The 19738-nt window shown below is 38.5% G+C and overlaps 1 protein-coding gene across 1 annotated transcript in view; it reads left to right on the forward strand.

Moving 5' to 3' along the window:
- Positions 1–19738, forward strand: part of LOC124776800 (serine protease snake-like) — a 388660-nt gene that overhangs the window by 72432 nt on the left and 296490 nt on the right. Inside the window, exon 2 of the mRNA XM_047251945.1 lies at positions 12257–12449. Coding sequence (XP_047107901.1) covers positions 12257–12449 — 193 coding nt within the window. The remainder of the gene's footprint in view (positions 1–12256; positions 12450–19738) is intronic.

The following is a 19738-nucleotide window of genomic DNA, read 5'->3' on the forward strand; positions in this document are numbered from 1 at the left end:
CCAAGTTCTTTCCTGTCTCTGTCCGAATTACAATGTCATCGGCGAACCTCAACGTTTTTATTTCTTCTGCATGGACTTCAATACCTACTCCGAAATTTTTCTTTTGTTTCCTTTACTGCTTGCTCAATATACAGATTGAATAACATCGGGGAGAGGCTACAACCCTGTCTCACTCCCTTCCCAACCACTGCTTCCCTTTCATGTCCCTCGACTCTTATAACTGCCATCTGGTTTCTGGAGAAAATGTAAATAACCTTTCGCTCCCTGTATTTTACCCCTGCCACCTTCAGAATTTGAAAGAGAATATTCCAGAGAACATTGTCAAAAGCTTTCTCTAAGTCTAAAAATGCTAGAAACATAGGTTTGCCTTTCCTTAATCTAGCTTCTAAGATAAGCCGTAGGGTCAGTATTACCTCACATGTTCCAATATTTCTATGGAATCCAAACTGATCTTCCCCGAGGTCGGCTTCTACTAGCTTTTCTATTCGTCTGTGAAGAATTCGCGTTAGTATTTTACAGCTGTGACTTATTAAACTGATAGTTCGCTAATTTTCACATCTGTCAACACCTGCTTTCTTTGGGAATGGGATTATTATATTCTTGAAGTCTGAGGGTATTTCGCCTGTCTCGTACATCTTGCTCACTAGATGGTAGAGTTTTGTCAGAACTGGCTCTCCCAAGGCCATCAGGAGTTCTAATGGAATGTTGTCTACTCGCAGGGCCTTCTTTCGACTCAGGTCTTTCAGTGCTCTGCCAAACTCTTCACCCAGATTCATATCTCCCATTTCATCTTCATCTACATCCTCTTCCATTTCCATAATATTGTCCTCAAGTACATCGCCCTTGTATAGACCCTCTATATACTCTTTCCAGCTTTCTGCTTTCCTTTCTTTGCTTAGAACTGGGTTTCCATCTGAGCTCTTGATATTCATTCAAGTGGATCTCTTTTCTCCAAAGGTCTCTTTGATTTTCCTGTAGTTAGTATCTATCTTACCCCTAGTGATATACGTCTCTACATCCTTACATTTGGGCTCTAGCCATCCCTGCTTAGCCATTTTGCACTTCCTGTCGATCTCATTTTTGAGAAATTTCTATTCCGATTTGCCTGCTTCATTTACTGCATTTTTATATTTTCTCCTTTCATCAATTAAATTCAATATTTCTTCTGTTAGCCAAGGATTTCTACTAGCCCTCGTCTTTTTACCTACTTGATCCTCTGCTGCCTTCACTACTTCATCCCTCAAAGCTACCTATTCTTCTTCTACTGTATTTGATTCCCCCAATTCCTCTCAATTGTTCCCTTACTCTCTCCCTGAAACTCTGTACAACCTCTGGTTTAGTCAGTTTATCCAGGTCCCATCCCCTTAAATTACCACCTTTTTGCAGTTTCTTCAGTTTTAATCTACAGTTTATAACCAATAGATTGTGGTCAGAGTCCACATCTGCCCCTGGAAATGTCTTACAATTTAAAACCTGGTTCCTAAATCTCTGTCTTACCATTACATAATCTATCTGATACCTTCTAGTGTCTCCAGGCTTCTTCCAGGTATACAACCTTCTTTTGTGACTCTTGAACCAAGTGTTAGCTATGATTAAGTTGTGCTCTGTGCAAAATTCTACCAGGTGGCTTCCTCTTTCATTTCTTACCCCCAATCCATATTCACCTACTACGTTTCCAACTCTCCCTTTTCCTAACTCCCGAATTCCAGTCACCCATGACTATTAAATTTTCGTCTCCCTTCACTATCTGAATAATTTCTTTTATTTCGTCATACATTTCTTCAATTTCTTCATCTGCAGAGCTAGTTGGCATATAAACTTGTACTACTGTAGTAGGTGTGTGTTTTGTGGCTATTTTGGGCACAATAATGCGTTCACTATGCTGCTTGTAGTATCTTATCTGCACTTCTATTTTTTTTATTCATTATTAAACCTACTCCAGCATTACCCCTATTTGATTTTGTATTTATAACCCTGTGTTCACCTGACCAAAAGTCTTGTTCCTCCTGCCACCAAACTTCACTAATTCCCACTATATCTAACTTTAACCTATCCATTTCCCTTTTTAAATTTTCTAACCTACCTGCCCGATTAAGGGCTCTGACATTCCATGCTCCGATCCGTAGAACGCCAGTTTTCTTTCTCCTGATAGCGACATCCTCTTGAGTAGTCGCCGCCCGGAGATCCAAATGGAGGACTATTTTACCTCTGGTATATTTTACCCAAGAGAATGCCATCATCATTTAACTATACAGTAAATCTGCATGCCTCCAGGAAAAATTACAGTTGTAGTTTCCCCTAGCTTTCAGCCGTTTGCAGTACCAGCACAGCAAGGCCATTTTGGTTAATGTTACAAGGCCAGATCATTCAATCATCGAGACTGTTGCCCCTGCAACTACTGGAAAGGCTGCTGCCCCTCTTCAGGAACCACACATTTGTCTGGCCTGTCAACAGATACCCCTCCATTGTGGTACCTACGGTACGGCTATCTGTATTGCTGAGGCACGCAGGACCCCCACCAACGGCAAGGTCCATGGTTCATGGGGGGGGGGGGGGGGAGAATGAGCTTGGTATATTATTCAAAAGTAACAAAAGAATGATTTTATGTGTAAACGAACATTGGTTAAAGGAAGAAGATATAAACTGTATGTACCATCAGGTTTCAAATTAGCTACTTACTATTGCAGACCCAGTGAATCTTATGGTGGTTCATCCTAATATGTTAGCAATAATCTAGACTTAAAGTTTTCTGTTCTTGAAGTTAGTGACTTATGAATTATAGGTGTTTTGGAAGCAGCTGCTTTGATTATACCTAGCATACAGCTCATAACTTTTTCTTTATATCACACTCCTGAAAGTAATGTAGAACAATTTATAGAATGTTTAGAAAAACTTGCGATCAGTATAAAAAAGAATTCTAAATACAAAATATTAATTTTTGAGGATCTAAACGTAGACATTAGGAAAATAAAAGCCAGTAATGTTAATTTAGTAAATATGTTAAGATCCTATAATCTCTTCTGTGATAATGAAGTCCTGCAAGGCATTTCTCCTGTCTTGACAATCTAATAACAAATGTATACAAATGTCATTTCGAGCTAGGCTTATTTAATGTTGATTACCTGTCGTACCATTGAGGTATATGGGTGAAACTAACTACTGTAAAACCAAAAGAAGACCAGAAATAAACTCAGTGTGTGAGACTATTTACTGATAGAAATATTGGCAAGTACAGAGAAGAACTTAAGTCTATAGATTGGAATACTGTTATACATTCCTCCAGAAATGTGGATGAAGCCTTCAGTACATTCCACAAAATGATTTCTGAAATCTTCCATACATGCTGTCCACTGTTAAACAACCAAAAAACAGTCAGGAAACCTAGCTAATCAACTTTACAGAAGTGGTTTTCACTTCAATTACAAAAACTAGGAGTATTGGTAACTACTTATCACGATAAGGTCAAAAAGGGAGCAGTAGATAAAGAAACTTACAAAAATCTGAAAATAACATACAGATCTGAAATTAAAATAGCCAAGTTTAAAGCAAATGGTGATTTCATTAAAAAAAATCGCACAATAAATGTGAGGCTCCATGGAAAGTAATAAAAGCAGTGCTAGGTATTGGTATAAACTATAAAGACAACACAGATGCTGCTAACATCACTGTTGATGATTTCAATCACTTTTTTGTCAACTCTGCCAAACTTAGCCTCTCAACTCAGGACAACCAGAATTCCAATTCTACACATACACCTATTTTTCAACCAACATCTGACAGAAGTTTTCAACAAAACGTTACAAACATACTTTCAGCTTGTAAATGGAGAGAAGTACAAGTAATTGGTATAATTAAAGCAACCTCTAAATTAAGGTACTCCATATATGAAGATGTTTATGGCCTGCCAAACTTTGTAATTAAAAAACTTGTAGATCTTATATCATATCCTTTTTCCATACTGATAAACTGGATGCTCTCTAGTGGAAACTTTCCAGAATGTCTCAAAGTCAGTTGTCATACCATTTTACAAAAAGGATGACAAGTCCTGTATCAATAATTATTGCCCAATTTTGCTTGTGCATATTCTCTCAAAAATAATAGAATATTGCATACTGCAGCAAATATGCATACACCTATCTGACAATAATATATTAAATGATTCTCAGTATGGATTTAGTTCTACCTCACCAATAGTCAAAGCAGTTGAAAATCTTATATCTTTTGTACTAAGCTCATTCAAGTCAGAATTATCTGCTGAAGCCATTCTTATTGACTCAGTTAACCACAAATTATTATTAGATACTGTGTTGCTATGGAATCAGAGACTTGGAACTCTCACTAATTGAATCATGCATCAGCAACAGAAAATAAATTGTAAAACATAATGGCCAAAAGTCACAGACTCTAAGTATAAAATGAGGTGTTCCTCAGGGCTGAGTGCTTGGCCCTCAACTATTTATATTATTTGTAAATGACTTTCCAAGTAACTTACCCTGTAAATCTATCCTCTATGCTGATGACACAACATTAGCTAATTACAGAAAGGATATAAACAAATTGAAGGAAGAAAGTGAAGATGTCTCAAAATATCTAATATCTGGTTCAAAGCAAATGAGTTAACTATAAACCATGAAAAGACTGTCAAGATAGTCTTCAGTCTATCAAATAGTAACACTGAGTTATCATCTGTTAAACTACTAGGGAGATACGTTGACTTGCAATCAACTTGGGACACACATACAGATTATGTGTGTCGAAAGTTATCACAAGTTATCTACCTACTACCCAAACTACATACATGTGTTACAAAGGATTTATTACTTCATTCATACTACACCTTCTTTCACTGCCATCTACATTGTGGCATTCTTTTATGAGGTAAGGGGTAACTCCCTAGGAGCCAAAAAAAATTTCACTTGACAGTAAAGAGCAATTAGACATCTTTATGGAATCAATGACAACAAGACCTCATGTACACCTTTAAAGAGTTAAAAAATTCTCATAGTCCCATCTCTTTACATATATTGTTGCCTATTAAACAGAAAACTTAAACCACTATACTATAAGGGAATCTGTTCGTCAACACAATACTCAACAAACAAATATGATTGATATACCCACAACCAGGCTTAAGAAAACTCAATCTAGCTATGTCTACACAGGCAAAAATTAATCAAACTTTACCCGCACAGGCTCAATTGGTTTCACTGGATATTTTCAAAACTAAAACCAAAGTTTGGGTGAAGGAAAATGCTTTCTATAGTACAGAAGAATTTCAGAATAGTTCTAAAGATGACCTAATTTATTGATAAATTAAGACTTACTGTTGTGTATAGATATGGGTGTAGAGGCAGCTGCAAGCTAATAGGGTACAACACTGCTATATTTTGTTACATGAATCATAATGTACAAATAGCTATAATTCCTCTGACGACATCGATTGCATGTTAATGCTGACAAATTAAGGCTAACTGTTATGTACAGATATGGGTGTAGAGGCAGTTATAAGCTAATAGGATAAAACACTTCTGTGTTTTTACCATGTAATATTTTGTTATGTAAAACAATGTACAAATAGTTGTCATTCTTCTGACAACATCGATTGCATGTTAATGCTGAAAGATGGATAAAATAAATAACAGAGTTGTTCACATGATATTCATTGGACTCTTGCCTGTAAACACGTGCCTCATCAGTGCTCTTGGAAGAGCATCACTTTGTTCTAGTTCTCGTGTAGTGATTTGCAAAGATGGAAAATAATTAAGGACTTCGTAAAGAAAGGTATTAAAGCAAAGGACATTCATGCCCATTTCCAGAATACACTTGGGGAGTCTGATGGTGATTCGCCAAGTGGTCGGCCAAGACGTGTCACTACTCCAGAAATGATTGCAAAAGTGCACGAAACAGTCATGTGTTATAGCCAATTGAAAGTGCACAAATTTGCTCACATTTGCCAGATGTCATCTGAAGGGCTACGTCACATTTTAACTGAAGAATTAGAAATGAAAAAATCATATGCAAGATGGGTGCCATGACTCTTGATGCTGGATCAAAAACGCATAAGAATGGATATATTGGAACAATGTTTGGCCCGTTTTAGCAGAAACGAACAAGATTTTTTGCGCCAGTTTGTGACCACGGATGAAACTTGGGTGCACTGCTATACCCCAGAGACAAAACACAGTCGAAGGAAGTGGAAACATGCTGATTCTCCGCCACCAAATAAATCAAAGACAATTACTTCAGCGGGAAAAGGATGTGAAGGGGATTCTGTTAGTAGATTATCTCCCCGCTGGGAAAACAATTGCTGGAGATTACTATGCTAACCTCCTGGATAAACTGCAACAAAAGATACGCCAAATAAGGCCAGGTTTGTCAAGGAAGAAAGTCATCTTCATTAAGACAATGCGCGCCCACACACGTGCCATCGCCATGGCAAAATTACACGAACTAATGTGTGAATTGTTGCCTCACCCACGTTATTCACCTGATTTGTGTCTGTCAGTATTCCATCTCTTCCCAAAACTGAAAATTTTTCTTGGTGCACGAAGATTGAGTTCAAACAAGAATTGATAGCTGGAGTTGACAATTATTTTGCAGACCTGGAGGTAACTCATTTCCGAGATAGGATCAAGGCACTGGATCATCGTTGGACCAAGAACATTAATCAACAAGGAGACTACATTGAAAACTAAAAAATGTTTCAGTGATGTGAGTACTTTTTTCTATTCCATTCCGAAAACTTTTCAAACTACCCTCGTATATCGACAGTCTCATACATTCTACACACCAACATAAATAGTCGGTTTATTAGCAGTTTCCCTGTGATTTTAGAAATTTCGATGCAACGTTAACTGTCTCTTCTGCCTTGTGTGACCTTAAGTGTTCAAACCTCTGTTAAGTTCTGATTCTAATACTGGATCCCTTATCTCTTTCTTATCAACTCTCATTGCTTTTTCTTCTACGATGTCATCATATAAATCTTCCACCTCATAGAGGCCTTCAGCGTACTCCTTCCACCTATTCGCTCTCTCCTTTGCTTTTAACGGAGGAAATCCCAATGCACTTGTTATGTTATAGCCCCTGCTTTTAGTTTCACCAAAAGTTATGAATTTTATTGTATGCTGAGTGTGTCCTGGAAATTATTTCTTTTCGATATCTTCACATTTTTTTCATGCAGTCATTTCGTCCTAGCTGCCCAGCACTTCCTATTTATTTCATTCCTTAGTGACTTCCCTTAAGTTACCTGAACGTTTTTGTACTTCCTTCTTTCGTTGATCTAGCAAGGGCGCCTACTTTCCAAAATTTCTGTGGGTGCATACCAAGGGCAGAATGTAGTAGATGTTTTCTTGAGAGCCTCATTATTTTTTTAAATGATTACCTTGCATTTATAATCTTTTATAAACACTGCCTGTCTCATGAAGAATTGTGCTTTGATAAAGTAAAATATACCAGTACTACAAGCATACACTGAGTTGCTCTTGCTCAGTCAGTAGCACAGCTGACTTTCAAGCAACAAAAATGAGATCAAACTCTGGTTCAAATGTATTCTGACGAATTCGACACAGGCCCACCTGCAAAAATAAATTTCCATACCCCCCAATTTCCAAAATATGAAATCGACCAACTGGCAAAAAAATATGGGCATATAATCGTCAGGCTGTCACCATACTTCTGTCACTTCAACCCTAGAGAGTTGATATAGGCCCAAATTAGAGGTTGCGTTGCCAGGAACAACCAAAAATTTACGCTCTCCGCAGTAGAAGCACATACTAAAGAAGCTATTACTCATGTTACAAAGAAGCTATTACTCATGTTACCTCTGAAGACTGGAAGAAAGCCGTCAAACACACACGCAACATTATGGAAGGAGCATGGCGGATGAACTTGCTTTGGAGACTTCAGTGAAAAAGATGATTATCTCTTTAAATGACAATAGTTACAACGAAACTTCAAGTGTCTGTAACAGCGACGAGAATGATGTCAATGGAGTTTTACCATTATCCACATAGAGATGCAGCACAAACGGATTCAGCTACACGTTTGGAGTGCGCAGTTTACACTTGTAAGTACTGGCATAACAAAATTAATTCACACTAAGTTTTGAAATTTGAATATGACGGCATTATCAAATATTAATTCCAAAGAAAGTACATTTCTAGAATTCAATCTGTGCATACATATTACAGTATACAAAATAATGTCTGCAATACATTGGACGTTTTTGTATTGTTTTTGTTTCTTAGAATAGATGTTGTCCAATTTAAGATACCAAACAAACATTATTTTATTTTTTGTTTTGCTGGAAGTAAGGATGCATATCAGAAATATATCAGGTGTTTACAGATATAGAGATCTGCCGGCCGGAGTGACTGAGTGGTTGCGGTTCTAGGCGCTACAGTCTGGAACCGCGCGACCGCTACGGTCGCAGGTTCGAATCCTACCTCGGGCGTGGGTGTGTGTGATGTCCTTAGGTTAGTTAGTATTTTTAAGCAGTTCTAAGTTTTAGGGGACTGATGACCTGAGGAGTTAAGTCCCATAGTGCTCAGAGCCATTTGAACCATTTTTATAGAGATCTGTTGCCTATCTTTACTGTGCACGAGCAGACGAATGCTCTTCGTATTATTTAGAGTCTTGTATCTTGCGTTAGAGATCTTCGACCCAGTTAAGGTATGAAACAGTTGAAAATTTGATGCTTTCTTGACATTTCATTCGCATGTCGCAAATTTGAGAACGTCGTCGAAAAATTGTTTTTTGAAAATTGTCGTCGTTTTATTGTCTACATAAACATTTAAAAAAACTAAAAATGAAACCATCACATAGTGAAACTATTTCACAATGAGCTACAGTCAACTTCACATTTAAAGATCTAATAGTTAGCGTGTGTGAGCGAGTTGAATGAAACATGAGATTACGCACGAGTTCCGTGTGGGACTTAGCAACTCTGTCCCGGGCTCACCTGTGCTACTTCCGAACTGTCAATCCTAAAGTACCCGTAATTCAGAATGCACTGTAGCTGTTACTGTGTTAACACTCCTGTTAAGCTACTGTGTCCTTCAAAGTCATTGTCTCAACAAACAAAACAACAACAGTCCAGATTACGTGAAAACGATTTCACTGAGATAAAAAATGTCGCTGTTGTTACGTTACAGAAAATTACTATTTAGGTAGTCTGTAACAATTGGCGTCCATGTATCTCAGATCATTCTTTATTATTGCCCATTTATGGCAAGCAGATGTTTTAAAACAATTGTTGATGAATAGAGTCAGCATTTGTAACATGCCACTTGCAAGGAAACATGAAATCAAGCTGGAAAGATGGAACTCCAATCATGGTACAGTGCAACTGTTATCCTTGGGAGTGCCTCCATCTTGGCCAGAGAAAGGCTTGGTTGCATTTGCGCAATGACATCTCAGACACAGACATGTTTTAGAGGGCAGGAATTTTCACATCCATATCAGCATTTTAATAGTTCATTACGTTTTGAGAGAGGCAAATGAGAAATATTTATGTTATTTTGTTTTTATCAAACTAAAAATTTTTTGGATGTGGCGCACCCACAAGATTATGTATGCAGATGCCCAAGCCCAGGTGCACCCATGTGGTCAGCACACATGCAATCAACTGAAGTGTTTATTCAGTTACTCATGGTTTCTTTGCAGTTGCCTTTCTTGTACCTATGCTCTTGTTTCCAACTTCTGTGACCACATGTTTTGTAGATGTCCATTCCTCTTCAGCTGAACTCTCTATTGGGCTCTCCATTATCTTGGTGTCTATAGCCACAGAGGTATGAAAGCATGTGTCTACATACCTTAATACTTTCATATCTCACTTCTTTGCACATAGATTCTCCGTAACTAGTCTCTTGAACTTCAGCCTCTTATCATTATTAATAAATAGTGATAAGGATTTGTATCTGTCCCTGGGTATGCCTCACAATCCAGTAGCTTATTTTGATATCTTTGCCTGACCAAGACACATTCTATGTGGAATCTTTCTGTCTCTCCTGGCCTTTTCCCGAGTATTCACTGTCACAAGCTAAAAATGTATGGCAGAATTCAATTAGCTTTTATCCTCTCTTGTTTCTACTGCCAAGCCTATATTCTCCTATAATCCTTCCTTCTACTCCTTCCCCTACAGCTGCTTTCTACTCTCCCATGACTATTAGATTTTTATCACCATTTACATGCTGAATTACCCATTCTTTACCTTCATACTCATTTTATATCCCTTCATCGTACGCTTGCAAAATCAGTATATATACATGAACTATTGTTGTTGGTGTAAGTTTACATCGATTCTGATAACAACCACCCTGTCACTGAACAGTGAACGATAACCCACCCCCTGGCCTACCTTCCTATTCATAATGAATTCCGCTTCCATTATACAATTTTCTGATGCTGTTAATATTGTCCTGTACTCATCTGATGTAAAATCCTTGTCTTCTTCGATTTCACTTCATAAACCCACCATATCTAGATTGAGCCAGACTTTTTCTTTTTTTTTTTTAAGCAAGCAAGGTGGCGCAGTGTTTAGCACACTGGACTCACATTCGGGAGGAACATGGTTCAATCCTGTGTCCAGCCATCCTGATTTAGGCTTTTCGTGATTTCCCTAAATGCCAGGCTGTTTCCTTCGAAAGGGCACGGCCTACTTCCTTCCCCATCCTTCCGTAATCCGATTAGATCGATGACCTTGTTGTTTGGTCTCCTCCCCCAAACAACCCAACCCAGATTTCTTTGCTTCCTTAGCTTCCCTACCATTTAAAACTTCTGACATGCTGACGTTCCAAGCTCGAGCTCTTAGATTGTTATCAAATTGTTGCTTATTCCCTGTTTTTCTCAAGGTCAACTCCCTCATGGCATTCCCACTCCCCCCTCCAAAGATCCAAATGGAGGACTCATCCAGAATCTTTTTCCAATGGAGAGAGAATAAATACATTTAATTATTTATTTGCTGGCCTCTTGTCCTGTGGGTACACATTGTGTATCTTTAATGCACCAGTTTCCATTGCCTTCTGCATCCTCATGCATTTGATCAAAGCTATTTCTTCTGCCTTTTAGGTGCAGTTTCCTATCCCAAGGTTTAAAGAGTCACTGAACCTGTCTCCATATCGATCCTCTTTGACAAGGCTTTTCACAGGTTAGGGGTGACTTCTTATTCTGGAAGCCTTTGGCTACCATTTCTGATGATTTTGTTCAAAATTTAAGCAATTTTGTGGTTTGAAAGTGGGACTAAGGATGTTTTGATAGTCAGTCAAAGACATTACCCCTAGACCACAGGTATCTCTTCAAACCAACAGCTTATTTCATGGAATCAATAAAGTCATTTACTTTTGTCCAAAAAGGTATCTAGTTTCAGTAACTTGCAGGTAGCCATAAGAAGCTTAACTACTAATAAATTTCAGTTTAACAGGTGTCTAAAGGATTTGTTGGCGGCCAACTGCTTTTGATTCATTGGTGAATTTCTTAGTAGATAAAACTGATGTGTATATGTTACTAATAATTTCAAATAAGGCTTGTATTACATCAGTTGGAGGCATCTTGCAGTTCAGATAACAGTCGCAATAGAACAAGCAAGAGCCCACTTCATTGTACAACATACATATTTAGTTTACTTTCATACAAGTACTAAACTATCTCCATACACCAGCAGATGTGATAGTCATATGGTTTGTGTGTGTTGTAACTGATGCAGTGAGTGTTAAAATATACACAGCATAAATTGACAGTGCACTGGATACTCTAACCTGTTGCTGATTTCCAGAATATGACAGAGAACTGTGTGGTTGCTATCAAAGTTTCATATTAATGTAGTTGAAAATATGTCAAAGCGCTTCCAAAACTGTTAAGAAATTGTGGCATGTTGTAGTTACCAGTGATTGCTTGTATCAATTACATAAGTGGTTTCTACCCTATGTATCATGTAGCTATTGCAAGGGAACATTGTTTGATGATCTCCATTGAAATTGGTTCCACAGCCTTGTTGAATTATTTATGTTTTACTATTGCATGAAACTGTCACATTCTTCATTATTTTTCATGCAACTGCACAACTTTTAATCTTAGCCCTTAATCAAATGTATTACCAAAACATTTGTTGATGGCACATAGTCATAATCAAATTCATATCCCTAGCATCATTAGTAAAGGTCAATTGTAAAATGAACAGGGAAAAAGGACAACTGCAGGTTGCTTTAGATCATTTAAAGGAGCATTGTTACTTCAGTTACAACTATTTTTATTGTTACAGAAGATGAACTGTGCCAGCCAAAGAATGGAGGCTCTGGGAAGTGCCTGCATATCAGTTTATGCATATCAGCTATCCGCAAGGTGTACCAAGGTATTATGCCAGACATATGTGGCTTCCAAGGCAGGGTAGCCATAGTGTGTTGTGAAGATTCTGCTGTCTCTAAACAACTAATCACAGAAGATCAACCATCCAGGTAGAAAACCTTAACTTCTAACTGTTTTTACATGTTGTATCTCACTGTTGTTAAAACATTGGATTCTAGTGAATAGTAGTGTAACTGAGTGACAGCTGACACATTTAATTACATCATGCGCAACACTCTTGGTGGATGTGATTATCTTGCATTAAAATTTTATCATGGCTGCAGGAAGATACAATTGTAGTAACTGTTCCTCAACAGTGGTGACAGGTTGTAATGAGTACTGTAAGCATGATTGACACACAAGTGCCATACTTCAAAAAGGCAGCTCTGACTAAATATTGATACAACATGATGGTTAGGTATCTCTTGTACCATAATTTTCACATTGCAGCATACTTACTGTCTATTGTGAATATAAATGCTTTCTCAGAGTACAAAATCACCAAGTCTACATTATTTCTCATTAAATCTTCATTGATTGAGAAGACCCTTAGGTAGGAGTAGGAACTAGACATGTGCAGCATATTTAAGCTGATATTAGAAATCCTAGGAATTTTCAGAGTGCTGGGAAGAAGAAAGTGCCCCTGTTAGACAGTAGGCATGACTGAAGTTCAGGTCGTCAGATGCAGGAAAGCTTAAGAGCAGTATACAAGGTCACCACCGTTTTCAAATGATATTCGGGAGTAAGTCAAGTGATAGAGGACTTAGAGTTTTTACATAAGGATTTTTTGAAGGAAGACCATATGTTGACAGTGAGTGGGCTGGAAAATCAAACAATACACATAGTGTGTCGTAAAGGAAAAGCAATCATTCGGAAAGTAACATGGAACGTTTTGCAGATTAAACAATCTATCATCAATACAAACATTCAATGAAAAATAACATACAACAATTGGAAATTGAGCTCCAATCTTTGAACTGCACAGTAGTTAGTGAGTTTGTGTCACTGAGCACTGGCATAAAGACACAGAAATATAACATGTAGTGTAATCATTCTAAGAAAAGACAGACTTACTGTAGGACTATTTAAAAGGATGGAAGACCATGCATTTATGTCAGAAAAAGAAAACCAAATCAAGGCGTACTGTAAGTGGAGATTTAAAATATCAGCTGGGGAATTAAAACGGCTTAATATCACCAAGAAATTAATGGCGGCAAATAGTAATGGTAAAGTTCTTAGCTTACGTAAAAACCTGTGTTTTGACGGAGAAAAGTGTAAAAAAGGTGGAAAAAGTACTGAAAACCGGAATCACGTGCAAGGAATGTAATAACTCGTATCATTTTCGATGTGCAAAAGTGGAATCATCTGTGAAAGAAAATAATGAATTTATAACATGCTGGAACTGTAGTCAGTGCTGCGTTAAGAACTCAGATAACAATCATAAAGCAAAAATTTGTGACTGCAGGTGTGAGTTATCTGGACTAGTCGGCGATATGGTAAGTGAAATCCAGAGCCTAAATGCTGAAGATACTCTCTTAAATAAGAAAGTGTGTGAATTTGAACAACAGCGCCTGATGAACGAATGTAGGCCTAAACTAAAAACCAAGGAAAGCTTTCCCGCCGTCATTACTCAAAACAGGTTTCAAATTCTCGATGAAATAGTGGAACAAGAACGAGTTCAGTCCGTGCAAACCAGAAGTAATCCTTCAAACTAAAAAAGAAAAAAAAACTGTCAGTGTTAAGTTCTGAAAACACAAAATCCCAAACTCGTGTGCAAAACGTGAAACTGAACGTAAATAAACCGTCCAAGGAAATGGAATCTGTGAAAGTATATGCAAGAAATCGTCCCTACTAGAGAAAAACAGAAGAAACGACGACAATCAGAAACACAAGCAGGACCGTATTCTATCTATTACATGGAAGCAGCCATGGACGTGAAATAGCACAAAACATCGCAAATATGCAAGACAACTTTGCAGCTGTAGGTCACATCCAGCCTAAAGCCCCTCTTTCTGCTGTGGTGAAGCCGTGCATGCACGACTGTGACTACTTCTTATCCAACGACTGTGTCGTTATTATGGGAGGTTCATATGATGTAGCAAGAAATCAAGCAAATGATGCAAATAGACATATGAAAATGGTACTGGGTAAGTTAAATAGCACTAAAACATTTGTTGTCAACATTCCACAGAGGCATGATCTTATGAAACACTCAATTGTGAACTGGGAAGTTCATAAAACAAATGATAATATTAAAGCTGTATGTAGTAAATTTCAGAATGTGTCTCTAGTAAATGTCAGCTATCTAGAAAGGGAGCTGCACACATCTCATGGTTTGCACATGAAGAAAAGAGGCAAAAAGATTGTTAGTAGCAAAATTATTGAGGAAGTCAGGCGACATTGTTCACAAAGTGATGAAAAGAAGTCCATTGCCCTGGGGTGGTACAACCCACCTCAACAAAATCTGCCATAACACCAGCCACCGCCGGCAAGGCAGGGAAACTTGTAAAGCCGGCTGGCCTCATTGCTACTCCAAAATTATCCTCTAAGGTCCAGCAGGTAAAACTCAGCCCTGAAATCATACACCAGAATCTTGGTAGCCTTAGAAATAAGCATAACGATCTAGATGTAATTTCACTGATTGACAAACCCGATATATTAGTTGTAACTGAACACTGGTACAATGAAGCTCTGATTAGCATTAGTCAACCACTGTGTATGAAATTCTGCACAGCCTTTAGTAGAAAAGAAAACACTGGGGGAGGTGTAGCAATTTTCACTGTAAATGAAAGTAGTTTTGATGTTATTAATGTGAGTGCCTTCTGCTTGCTGCAAGAAACCTAAAACGGGGTAGAGATAATATAACAGTTATCGGTGTTTACAGGCCACCTGCAGCAAATATAGATACCTTTTTTGTAAATATTTGTGACTTGTTTGTATATATAGACACAACATTTTCTGGGCCAAATGATCATGTAACTATTATAGTTACAGGGGATATAAATATAGATTTATTAACAAATGATGTCAGCACTAAAAAGTTACTTCGCCTGTGTGATGAATTTAACCTGACACCACTCTTTCGGGAACCCACTAGAGAAATTGGCAATAGTAAAACATGTCTTGATAACATAATAACAAACATGACCCACCTATCCCACAGTGCATCTGTCTTAAACCTAGCCATCTCAGATCACCATGCAGTACAGCTTAAATTGGAGCTCCATGAGGCCCCCACTGTCACCACAAAGCAACAGTTTGTCACTAAAAGAATGATGTATAATGACAACATAGATAGACTAAACTGTATGCTTGCACAAATAAAATGGTTTGAAAATAATAGCTTTTCATATGATAGCTTTGCTGCTGACTTCTATTACTGCTTTGATACCACATGCCCAGTTGTAATCACAAAAAAGAAACAAACAAAAAATATAAACAAAAATATTTGGGTAAATAGTAATGTCACTGAAGCGAGAGAACAATTAAAACTACTCCACAGTGCAATGCTGAATAATAGAGAGATTCCTGAGTTAAGGAAGCCTTCAAAATATATCAAGCACACTATAAGGACTTACTCACACAGACCAGAAGCAACCATGTTTCAAATAAGCTTCAAAACTCACACAACGTATCTGCTGGTATCTGGGCAGTCATAAACAGTTTTAGAACCAGCAATGACAAATCCTGTATGGGCTTTACTATTAACCACAATGGCATCCTCATAAAAGACCTACTGGAAATCGTAAATATTTTTAATGAATATTTTTCTTCTGTAGGGCAAGCCATAAATGACAAACATAAAAACATGCACTACAGTTTTAAAGGTAATACATGTGCCCATATTATATATCTAGCCCCCACAAACTGTGCAGAAATAATGGACATTATTAGCTCTCTAAAACCCTCTAATTCAGCTGGGCATGATGGCCTAAATACTAATGTTTTAAAAGCCTGTAGCCAAAATTTCTCTGTACCTCTGTCTGTAGCAATCAACAATATAATAGAATCAGACACCTTTCCAGACAGACTAAAAATAGCACAGGTAACACCCATTTTTAGAAATGTGACAACAACAAAACTGAAAATACAGGCCAGTCTCAATCCTTCCTGTCTTTTCCAAAATAATTGAGAAAGTTATATACAACAGGATTATAAACATTCTTAACAAACACAACCTTATGCTTGAAAATCAGAATGGATTCCTAAAAGGTAAATCATCTAGCATTGCAGCTGCTCAACTAATTGAAGAGGTGTTAGGGGGTATCAAAAGCAAGGAACAAGTGGCAGGTGTATACCTAGACCTGGAAAAGGCCTTTGATTGTGTGAATATTGACATCCTATTAGACAAGCTATGGAACATGGGAATTAGAAGCGCAGCTTATGACCTAATAAAGTGTTATATGAGCAATAGAAAACAGTTTGTTCTACTTAAAATGGAAAGTGTTGTCTACAAATCGAAGATCACTTCCATAAAATATGGCGTGCCCCAGGGCTCAGTGTTGGGCCCCCTTCTGTTCTTGATCTATGTATATGATATTAAATACTGTACTATAAATTCCAAAATTGTTCTGTATGCTGATAACACGGCCATTGTGTTTAAAAAGGAATCTTGTAATGAACTAGATGCCAAGTGTAATTATGTGACAAAAGAAATTGTTCAGTTTTTTAATGAAAGCCACCTAAATGTAAGCACTGGTAAAACATGTTTGATGGAGTTTAACAAAAGTAGTTCGAATATTGAAATTAAATTATACATTGGGAACGAATTGGTAAAGAAAGAGTCTCGTGTAAAATTCCTTGGCGTAACAATCCAAAGCAACCTGAAATGGGACACACATATTGACTCCCCAGCAACTAAATTGTCAAAAAATATATTTGCAATCAGTACTATTAGCAAGTTCTGTAGAGACACTGTAGTCCTAAAGACTGCATTCCATGCTCTTTTCTCCTCTCACTTGAACTACAGTATTGAAATTTGGGGGGCAACAACGAAAGCTAATCTAGATAAGCTACTCATTCTTCAAAAAAGGGGTGTGAGAATAATCTGTGGAGCAAAATATAGGGAATCCTGTCGCAACTTGTTTCCAAAAACAGAGGTGTTAACTGTTATAAACACATACATACTAAAAGGCATATTGCATGTGAAAAGACTGCACCCAAACACTTATTCAGATTTCCATCAGTACAATACTAGAAATAAAGAAAGATGTTACATTGGCGGCCACAGAACAGCACTTCACGAAAAGGGGCCTCAGTACGCAGGTCTAAAATTAGCTAATGCACTGGCTAGTGCAGTCATGGCTCTTCCTGCAATTAAACTGATACATCAACTTAAGAAATCTTTAGTAAAACACCCTTTCTACACATTAGAAGAGTACCATATTTATATGAAGAAAAACAAATGCTTTGTGAAATTATGTGAATAGAAATCAGTAAACATCTTATTGTAATTTTGTTGTAAATTAATGATGTATTCAGAAGAATGTGTATTGTGTATTGCACAAATAACTTTAATCATTACTGTTTCTTTGTACATGTGCAGTGTACCATTCGATGTTGAATAAAGCTATTGTTATTATAATTATAATAATAATAATTATTATTATTATAAGTGTTCACAACTTTGAGTGCTGGTATGTAGCAAAATAAATACTTATATAGATAAATAATATAGTCTGACTGGGAATATTTACATCTAATAATGCAGAAATGCTAGCTCGATTCCTGGTTCCTCCTATAGAATAAGTTTTATTCGCTTAATAAAGCTGACACGGTAAATTAGAAGGGTCTCAGCAATAAAGACATATGCATGTGGATTGAGACAGGGATAACTTGGTACTCAAATGAGAAGTAATAAATGAAATAGAAGATTTGGTTGCTAGTATATAGCAAAGTAAATATATAAGTATATGTTTATCATTTGGGTGACAACATACAACAAAATCAGATATAAATAAATAATATAGTATGACAGAGTTTGGTTACATCTAATAATGCAGAAATGCTATCTCGTTCCCCAGATCCTCCTATAGAATAGGTTTTAGTTGCTTAATAAAGCTGACATGGTAAATTAGAAGGGTCTCAGCAATAGAGACACATGCGTGTGGACAGAGGGAAGGATAGCTTGGCACTCTAATGAGAAGTAAATGATGAAATAGAAGATTTGGAGTGTTAGAGTCGAAGAAGAAAAGACGACAGTTCCCAAAGAGAGAAAGCCAGGACCCCCACTGTTCCAGTACTTCACTGTGGCATTGAAGGGAGGAGAGTGTTCGGCATTCCCTGTAGAACGGACGTAGCACAGCTTCACCTTCTATGAAGACATCGTTATTTGCGATAGATATACACTCCTGGAAATGGAAAAAAGAACACATTGACACCGGTGTGTCAGACCCACCATACTTGCTCCGGACACTGCGAGAGGGCTGTACAAGCAATGATCACACGCACGGCACAGTGGGCACACCAGGAACCGCGGTGTTGGCCGTCGAATGGCGCTAGCTGCGCAGCATTTGTGCACCGCCGCCGTCAGTGTCAGCCAGTTTGCCGTGGCATACGGAGCTCCATCGCAGTCTTTAACACTGGTAGCATGCCGCGACAGCGTGGACGTGAACCGTATGTGCAGTTGACGGACTTTGAGCGAGGGCGGGTGTCCGGAGGGCGGGTGGACGTACCGCCGAATTGCTCAACACGTGGGTCGTGAGGTCTCCACAGTACATCGATGTTGTCGCCAGTGGTCGGCGGAAGGTGCACGTACCCTTCGACCTGGGACCGGACCGCAGCGACGCACGGATGCACGCCAAGACCGTAGGATCCTACGCAGTGCCGTAGGGGACCGCACCGCCACTTCCCAGCAAATTAGGGACACTGTTGCTCCTGGGGTATCGGCGAGGACCATTCGCAACCATCTCCATGAAGCTGGGCTACGGTCCCGCACACCGTTAGGCCGTCTTCCGCTCACGCCCCAACATCGTGCAGCCCGCCTCCAGTAGTGTCGCGACAGGCGTGAATGGAGGGACGAATGGAGACGTGTCGTCTTCAGCGATGAGAGTCGCGTCTGCCTTGGTGCCAATGATGGTCGTATGCGTGTTTGGCGCCGTGCAGGTGAGCGCCACAATCAGGACTGCATACGACCGAGGCACACAGGGCCAACACCGGGCATCATGGTGTGGGGAGCGATTTCCTACACTGGCCGTACACCACTGGTGATCGTCGAGGGGACACTGAATAGTGCACGGTACATCCAAACCGTCATCGAACCCATCGTTCTACCATTCCTAGACCGGCAAGGGAACTTGCTGTTCCAACAGGACAATGCACGTCCGCATGTATCCCGTGCCACCCAACGTGCTCTAGAAGGTGTAAGTCAACTACCCTGGCCAGCAAGATCTCCGGATCT

Source organism: Schistocerca piceifrons, chromosome 2 (genome assembly GCF_021461385.2).
Source record: "Schistocerca piceifrons isolate TAMUIC-IGC-003096 chromosome 2, iqSchPice1.1, whole genome shotgun sequence".
Classification (NCBI taxonomy): domain Eukaryota; kingdom Metazoa; phylum Arthropoda; class Insecta; order Orthoptera; family Acrididae; genus Schistocerca; species Schistocerca piceifrons.